General features: G+C 46.2%; 1 protein-coding gene across 3 annotated transcripts in view; it reads right to left on the reverse strand.

Annotated features, from left to right (window-relative positions):
- Window positions 1-8,753, reverse strand: part of METAP1 (methionyl aminopeptidase 1) — a 78,430-nt gene extending 69,677 nt beyond the window's left edge. Inside the window, exon 1 of one of the 3 annotated variants that reach the window (XR_009448648.1) lies at window positions 8,480-8,753. Coding sequence is in view for 2 of the 3 variants with exons in the window: in XM_059664961.1 (XP_059520944.1) it covers window positions 8,480-8,593 (114 nt within the window). In the remaining variant the exon portion in view is untranslated. The remainder of the gene's footprint in view (window positions 1-8,479) is intronic. The other 2 variants (XM_059664961.1, XM_059664963.1) reach the window with 2 other exon arrangements.
- Window positions 8,754-9,513: the final 760 nt, after the last annotated feature.

Consider the following 9,513-nt stretch of genomic DNA (forward strand, 5'->3'; position numbering starts at 1 on the left):
TGGGTAACTTTTCACCTGTATTTTCTAATTTTTCTACAATAAACATATTAGTAAAGTTCTTTTGTTTAAAAATCACAATCTTCATTGTACTTTTTCTTGCAAGAAACTACAACAGTTGTGCCTAATCATTTAACTTACAGCACTTTTGAGGGGTGGTGAGTAATGTGAAAAGTTTAACGAAAATCCCCATCATTAAAACGTGTAATATGGTTAATATCTCCATCCACGATGAAGATGAGTTCCAGAAACACTCTGCATTGTCAGGAACTTGGTTGCTGAAGAAACAAATGTTTCAGAGGACAGGGTTGCATTTCAAAGACACTACATATTAGAAGGGCAATTCCTCCTACAAGATGCCCAGCTGCTCACTTTCTTCCTGCACACCCAATTAATCACCTTACCTTGCCACTGCTTCTTTGAAAGAGCCTATTGCAAGAATTTGTTCAAATTGTTCGTAAACAAATAGTACCTCTCTTTAAACACTTTTAAACCTTCCTTGAAACTGACTATAATAGTATCAGACATGAGCCTATAGGCATGAAAAAGCCGTTTACCGAACACAGTGTTAAGCACTTTGCATGCTCTCTCTTATTCACCTTCCTCTCAACTCCATAAAGAGGGTGCACTATTCACCCTCTCTTACAAAATTAGGACATGAATTACTCATGGATACAGAAGCAAAGACTTAAACCCAGGTCAGACTCCAAACCTAGTCTCCCACTCATGCTATTCTACCTTTTAAGTTATTAAGCCTTATAATGAGTTATAAGGTCCTTCTCAACTGATCCTTTAACTAAAGATATGATAGCATCTGCCCTGGGCTGTAAACTAAAGGCTTGAATGCTATGCTTTCCTTCTCAGGCCCACCAACCTCTTTGCTTTCATTTAATGAACTAATAAGTGCCTTGCCTACTGCGTGCAAGGCACTTAGTGAAAGACAAAAAAAATGAGTAAAGCGCAGCCTCCATCCTCAAAAAAAGTGTTATAATCTCCTAGGGACCAGGAGTAAACTACTAAACTACTAGTAAAACTAAACTATTAAATAAGAATGAACACGTCCATTAAAAAAAAAATCACCAAACATCAGGAACCCCTGAAAAGCTGATTTTTTTAAGTAAAATAGGTTTTACTCATTTACAGGGGCAAACTTTTCTTAAAATTAAACATCTCAGATAAAAATACCTAACTTCTTAAACATAAAACACAGTATAACAATAAAAAGAGCTAACACTGATTAAACTTACTCATGTGCTAAGGGTTTTACATATGCTTAGCATTTAGTCTTCACCAAAACCCTGAAGTACTATAAATGGCCCTATTTTAAAAAAGACTGTAACAGAAAACAGAGAGGTTATTTGCCCAGTTAGTAAATGATTCAAATGCAGTAGTCTACCTCTCTATTCTACCTTTTTAAAAATTATTATTATTATTGATTTCAGAGAGGAAGGGAGAGAGAGAGGTAGATAGAAACATCAACAATGAGAGAGAATCATTGATCGGCTGCCTCCTGCACACCCCACACTGGGGATGTTGCCTGCAACCTGGGCATGTGCCCTGACTGGGAATCAAACCCTGACCTCCTAGTTCGTAGGTCAACGCTCAACTGCTGAGCCATGCTGGCCACGGCTATTCTACCTTTTGATACATTTATTCATTGATTCAAACATTTATTCCCAATTTAAAAATGTGTCAAACACCTTAACATAGACCTCACCAAAGATATTCAGATGGCAAATAAACATACTGAAGATGCTCTACATCACATGTTATCAGGGAAACACAAATTAAAACAAGATGACACTATGCACCTATTAGAATCACCAAAATCTGGAAAACTGATAGCACCAAATTCAGGTGAATATGTGGAGCAACAGAAACCTCCATTCCCTGCCAGTGGGAATGCAAAATGGTACAGCCTATTTCCTTATAGAACTAAATATACTCTTATAATACAAATCAGCAATTATGCACCTTGGTATTTACCCAAGAGTTAAAAACACGTTCACACAAAAACCTGCACACAGATGTTTGCAGCAGCTTTATCATAATTTCTAAAACTTGGAAGCAACTGAGATTCCTACAGTGAGTGGATAAACTGTGATACATCCAGATAGTGGAATATTATTTAGCTCTTAAAAAGAAATGAGCTATCAAGGCATAAAGAATCATGAAGGAATCTTAAATGCATATTGCTAGGTGAGTGAAAACAATATGAGAAGGCTACGTACTCTGTGATTCCAATTGGAAAATCAAAACTATCTATATATATCCTATATAATAAAAGCCTGATATGCAAATTGTCCCCTCGGGCGGTCGTTCAACCGGAGACTGGGCGTTCAACCACTCGCTATGACCTGCGCTGACCACCAGGGGGACGGCATGGAACATGGCAGACGTTGGCGACACAAAGCTGGCAGTGGGTGGCCGTGGAGGCACTGCCAGCTCCAGTGGGCCCCTAAGAGAGCGGGACCACAGTGGGATGGTGGAGCAGGTGAGCGGGCAACACCAGGTCAAGACGGGTGCGAGCAGGGGCCCGATCGCCCCACAGATGGTGACCAGCAGCCGCAGCGGGAGGCAGGGCCACCACCCAGCTTCCAGGCACTGAGGGAGCTGGGTGGAGGACGTGGCCCCAATCGATTGCCCTGTAGGCGGGATGGGGGAGCAGGTGAGGGGGCGGCACCAGGCCAAGGCGGGGTGCCAGGCGGGGCTGCGAGGCTGTGAGGCTGGGGGTGCAAGCTGGGACCCCATCTCCACAGACCACCCTGAGGGACCCAACCCATGCACAAATTTGTGCACCGGGCCTCTAGCATATACATAAAGGCTAATATGCTAAGTGTCCCTCCCACTGTCCAACCAGTCACTATGATGCACACTGACCATCAAGGGACAGATGCTCAACACAGGAGCTGCCTGACGTGAACTTGCCATTTACAGAGAAACAGCAGCACGGACCCGGCACTGACAAAGCAGCACTCGGCTTCCCCCAAGTGGGACACAGGCCCTGCCACCACCCAGAGTGACAGCCACCAAATCGCAGCCAACACTGGTGCAAACTGCAGCCCACAGCCCAACCCAGCCCAGCCCAGAAACCGTGGCTGTGAGTGCTGGGTAATGACATCCCGTAGCAACACCAAGCTTCCTCTCCCTAGCAACAGGACATTTATATATCTATATCTATATCTATATCTATATCTATATCTATATCTATATCTATATCTATATCTATATCTATATCTATATCTATATCTATATCTATCTATATAGATAGATAGATATGGCTAATATGCTAATGTCCATCCAGGTAATGATGTCACGTAGCAATGCCTGGCTTCCTCTCCCTAGGGACAACTAGCCTCCTTGCAGTTTCTTCAACCCAGTAACACAACTTGCTTTATAGCCAGGTGGAAACACCACACACCTTAACCAAATGTCTGTGAAGCATTTTCCCATGCCTCATCTCATTTGATCCTCACAGAAGTCCTGGAGTAGGTGGATAGGAGACGCAGTGGAATCCTATTTTCTTTTCATTACCCAGAAAACGGAGATTTAGAAAGTTTAGAAACTTGACCTGACTGAAAAGAAGTAAGAAATGATAGACCTTGAAAATGACTTCAAGTTTTCTCACTGGACAGAATATAGTCAAACACTGCTGCAGTTAAATATTTTATCCTTTGTTCTCCCTGCGTGATCTACAATAATAATTTGCTCCATGTTGATATTTACTGCTGTGTTGCTGACAATTACCTGGAAGAGAAGTTGGGGTGCTTCACTGGGCTGGAGAAAGTTTAGCTACGTCAGAAAGCAGGTCTAATTAAGCAAGTTTACTCTATATCTATAAAAGCTAATATGCCAATTAGAACAAACAGCCGAAAGACCATCCGGACAACCTTCCAGACGAAGCCGGGCTGTGAGGGCCGAGCCCCTTGCACAAATCTCGTGCATCAGGCCTCTAGTATATACATAAAAGGCTAAGTTGGCGCATGCATATGCGATACATATAAAGCTCTCGCTGGTGCCAATCGCACGTGCGTGTTTCAATCTGTCATTGTCAATTGTAAATTTGGTTGACACTTCTATTATAGAGAAAGGGCGAATAGCAATATTAAAATATTTCTTCTAATTAATTTCCTTTCAATGTGCACGAATTCATGCACCAAGCCACTAGTGAAGACAATAAAAAGATCAGTGGTTGCCAAGGGTTTGGGGGTGGGGAGGGCGGGAATGGATGGAAGAATGAACAAGCAGAGCACAGAGGATTTTAGGCAGTGAAAATACTACGTACGCCACTATAAAATGGACATATGTCATTATTCATGTATCCAAACCTACATATTGTACCACATTAAAAATGAGCCCTAGCCCGGCTGGTGTGACTCAGAGGTTGAGCATCGACCTATGAACCAGGAGATCACGGTTCCATTCCAGGTCACAGCACATGCCTGGTTGCAGGCTCGATCCTCAGTAGGGGGCATTCAGGAGACAGCCCATGAATGATTCTCTCTCATCACTGATGTCTCTATCTCTCACTCCCTTCCTCTCTGAAATCAATAATTTATTTATTTATTAAATAAAAATAATGAGCCCTAAAGACAGACTATGGATTTGGAGTGATTATGATGTGCCAGTGTGGGTTCATCCTTGGTTAAAAAAGTATACCATTCTGATGAGTGATATTGATAGTGGATGTTATGCATGTTTATGGGGCAAGAAATATATGAGAAATGTCTGTACCTTCCTATCAGTTTTACTGTAAACCAAACACTAAACATATTAAGTACTAAACAATTTTTTACCTTAAAGAAAAGTCACCTTTAAAATTTTTACCACAATACAAATTTCACTATCCTGGTTCTTTAAAAAGAAAAAGAATGAACAACAAACTGATGAACAAAAACAGAACCAGAGTCATAGAAGCATCGAGTAGATTGTCCAACCTATGAGGGAAGGTGGGGGTTGAGGGGCTAAGAGATCAACCAAAGGACTTGAATGCATGCATCATATGAGCATAACCAATGGACACAGATGGAGGGGGGGGGGGGGTGGAACATGTGCTGGGGGATTGGGGGTGGCCAGGGAGAGGTCAATGGGGGAAAAAGGAGACTTACATAATACATTAAACAATAAAGAACTTAAAATTAAAAAAAAAAAGAAAAAGAAAAGAAACAGGATGATCCCACATCAGTATGCTGGTATTCAGGCAACATTTTCAGCCTCAGTTATGCTGTGTCACTTCTTGATCTCACCGACAGATCAACCATGTAGAAAGACAACTTATCAGGCACTCTATCAGAGGCATGTTGGTCTTATGGGAACAAGTCTGTGCTCATCCCTGGAATTTTCTTTATTTTGCTTGAATTTAAATTCCTAGGTCAAAATAGTGAACATTCTTAATGTTTTTGATACATAGCCTTCAATTTTTTTTCAATAAATGTACCTATTAACACATTAAAAAAATGTATTGACCATCTACCACATACACAGCATTGTGTTGAAAAATGAAAATAGGGCAATGAACAAGATAGCTTTATTCATGAAGCTCACCTAAATCAGAGATTGAAAGACAGATAAATAAGAAAACAAGTAAGATAACTAGATTGTATAAATTACAAAGGAAATAAACAAGGTGGTGTGACAGAGTAACTGGGAAAGGCTCCCTTCTGTGATGGCTTCTTGTAGATTTATTCTCAGTTTATTCACAAGACAAACTGGCCAGACAGCCAGGCTGGGGACTGGAGGAGCTAAAAGTAGAGAGCACAGCACTCCTAGTGAAGATAATCAGAGAAATGGCAAGAAAAAGCTCTAGTTTCATCACAGATGTATAAACTGGCTTAGGGAAAGTTAGTGATTTGGTTAAAGTCTCAAGCTGGGACTGAAAGAACAGCTGTGATTTGAGAAAACAGGTGACATGTTGGGTGAAAGAAAGAGTACAAGTACAGCCTCTAGTTCAGCGGTTCTCAACCTGTGGGTCGCGACCCCTTTGGGGGTCGCCTAAGACCATCGGAAAACACATATATAATTACATATTGTTTTTGTGATTAATCACTATGCTTTAATTATGTTCAATTTGTAACAATGAAATTGGGGGTCACCACAACATGAGGAACTGTATTAAAGGGTCGGGTCGGGGCATTAGGAAGGTTGAGAACCACTGCACTAGTTAGAGCAAGAGAATATGTAAAGTTAAACTCTGAAGAGGGCCCTGAAGCAGTGGTAACTCTACTTGTTGTGGGTGGAGGGTAAGCATCATCAGCCTGAGCTATGCTGGGGGAAAAATAACTTCTTTAGGAAAGTTTTGTTTGGATGTTTTTGTGTATGTGGGTGGGTGTTTGCACAGTGGGGAACTACACTTGGGAAATACATTAAGAGACCACTACAACTGGCTTGGTGTCAAATTTTAAAAACTGACCCTAAGAGGTAGCAATAGGAATGAAGAAAGAGAGACAGTGTGAGAGCAACTCGGAATATGTTTGACTGCAAGTATAGCAATGGTACCAGAAATATACATGCAGAACCCAGCATGACACAACTCCAGTTCTACAGCACTAAATAAACCCTGCATGTTTTCACAAAAATGTTGGAACTTTTCCACAAACCTCAATGAGCCAAAGTTCCTTCTACTGAAGAATATCATGCCTAAGAGAGCATCACCTATGTTTGAGGAATATGGTTTCATAGTATCTTTTTTTAAATCTCAGCAGATAAATGTGTATACATATTAATTAATTCAGCATTACAATTCCCACCTATTCTTAAACACAATGTAAACCACATTACTCGATTCAAATGGCAGTTTCCAAAAGGAAACTATATGTTATGTTTTAAGTCCAGGTCCCACTTAGACCCCAACAAATTAGAATCTGAAAATTGTTTTAAAGAAACAAACGGACTCATACCAGATTTAGTATGTTGAGAAGGCCCACTGCTATTTTTAGAATAAGCAACACTTCTCAATGTGCAACTTTTTCCAAGTGATACTAACAAGGTCAAGGATCATATCCTATCTGAAAACAAGACCTATACAACATAGCTAGGATCCCTTACAATGGTTTATCTACAAGTGTCTTGGATGTTATTTATGTTTATTTTACATACATCTTTATGTTTACAGACTTATATTTGTGTGTGCTGTTCTTATATATGTTTTCATTCTATTCATTGATATTTTCACATATGGCAGTGTTACATCGTACTGGTGGCCTGTTTAAAAAATGCCTTGGATTTTTACCAGCATTTCACATTCATTGAATAATTTGGAGCTCAGAACGACCTTGCGAAATATGTCAGTAAAATATCATCTTCCTCTCTGTACGGTGGTGGAATAAGAGCTCAGAAAGGGTAAGTAACTTGACTCGTTCAAAATCGCACAGTAACTGGCAAGCGCAGGGTCCTGACCTGGCCTTCAGACCATGTTCATGTTCTTCTCCCCCCAGGACACTGCCGATTTAATGTTAGTATTCTTGCGTCTCCTGCAAACCCGGACTGTAACGAAAAGCCACAATTCCAAAACGTTGCCGCTCTGCCCAAATCTTGAGTGTGAACTGCAGCCGGAACACTAGTACTTCTCAGTAAACATACACACAAGCACACGCCTCCGTCAGGACCCCACTCGGTGCCGGGTGTGCTCCACTGCACAAAACTTACTAAGACGCACTACCGCCTTAAAGCAGAACCCTGAATGGAACTGTCTTTTTCACTCCATGGGAAATGCAGTCAATGCAAAAGGTGACTCAGATCGTTAAGCTATGGTTCTCTAAATCAGTCACTGTGGACACCCAAGGAAAATAATAAATTACACAAACCCCTCTCCACCCCACCCCACCCCCCAAAGTTGCCTAAGTGTCAAAGACGGAGGTAGGGCTGGAGCCAGCATTCCTCCTCCCTGCAACTCCCACCATCCCCAGGCAACCCACCCCCCAAAGCCCAGCGGGTCTCTTCCGACCACCCCCGCCCCCCAATCCCGCCGAGACCAGAGTGACTACCGGCCCCGGAGTCCCCCCCCACCCCCACCCCACCCCCACCCCACCCCACCCCGCAATCCAAGACAAGAGCCCCGCCGAGAGCTGCCGGGGCGACTCGCAGGGCCAGGGCCACCCCTTCCCTAGGTATCCCCACCTGTCCCGGCAGCCCGCGCACCTGGGAGCCCTCGCCCCAGCAGACGACGCGCGGCGGGAACCGGCCCGTCAACGCAGCGCCCCGGGGAGGCCGGGCGCCCAGGGGGAAGTCCTCTTCCGCTTCCCCCCCACATGGCCGCAACAGACCGCGCCCCGCCCCCGCCGGCCCCCCAGTCCCTCCGGGCCCCAGATCGCAGGGGGGCTGCAGGGGGCGCCGGCGCTGCGAATGGGGGTCGGGGGGAGGGTGCGGAGAGCGCAGCAGGCGCGCCAGCCCCGGGAAGAGGAGGAGCGCGTCTGGCCGGCCGCGAGGGCAGGCGGAGAGGGCAGGGGAGAGGACCGGCGCCGGGGCCGCGGAGGCGGGCGTCTACCTGCGAGCAGAAGTAGGAGCCCTGGATGCCCAGCTTGATGCAGGTGGGACACTGGAGCTTGGCCTCGCTGCTGCAGCCGGCCGTCTCGCACACCCGCGTCTCCACGGCCGCCATGCTGTCTGGCTGCTGGAGGAGCGCCTCGCCGAGGAAGAGGAGGAGGAGGAGGGAGAGAGGAACGGCCGGTGGAGGGAGGGCCAGGGAAGGAGCGAGGCCGATCGGGGGAGGAGCTGGGCCCGCCAGGCCGGGCGCGGAAGGAAGGAGAGCGCCCGACAGGCCCAGGCCGAGCTGCGCGCCCCGCCCCGGCCCCGCGCGCGCGCAGCGGGCGCCCCGCCCCCCTCCCCCCGGCCTCGCCCCGCCCCCCGGCGGCCGGCGCACGTGGGGCGCGGGGACCTGGCCGAGACCCCCACCCGCGCGGCGGACGCCCCCTGGGAGCGCGGGGCGGGGAGGCCGGGAGGCCCGCGAGGGGAGGCCCACGTGCCTCGCGCTCTGCCGGAGGCAGATGCCCAGCCGTCCCTCCTGGCAGCCCCGGTGTCCTCAGTGTCCCCGCTCCGGGCGGTTGGCGAGGGCGGTTCGCTCCTCGGCGTCAGTCCCGCCGGCAGCTCCTGGGAAAGGGGACCAACGCCCCTTTGTAAAGTTCTGCTTCTCGTGGACGCCGCTCTGAGGCCTGGGGCCGCGGCTCATTCACAAAGAAGGAGCCGGAGAGCTGTCTGAGGAGCGGGGCTGGGGTGGCGTTGGCCCTCCCTGGCGCCGGGTATTCTTTTCGCACCACCCCCTCCATTCACAATCTAAGGTGCTAATAATAGTAGGGCAGCGGCTACTATGTATTCAGTACAAGCCTTAGTTATACTGTATCTATGTTTTTGTATCATCCCAAGTAATTTAAGAGGTAAATAGAGGGCAATTGTAAGAATCATGAAACGTCAGTTGCAAGGAGCATTAGAGGTCATCCGATGCGAACCTGTTGCCTCAATCTCTCCAACCACATCCCAGATCTGCCATTTTCTGACTTGTGCTTGAATACCTCCTGTCACTAG

Source organism: Myotis daubentonii, chromosome 1, assembly GCF_963259705.1.
Source record: "Myotis daubentonii chromosome 1, mMyoDau2.1, whole genome shotgun sequence".
Taxonomy (NCBI): domain Eukaryota; kingdom Metazoa; phylum Chordata; class Mammalia; order Chiroptera; family Vespertilionidae; genus Myotis; species Myotis daubentonii.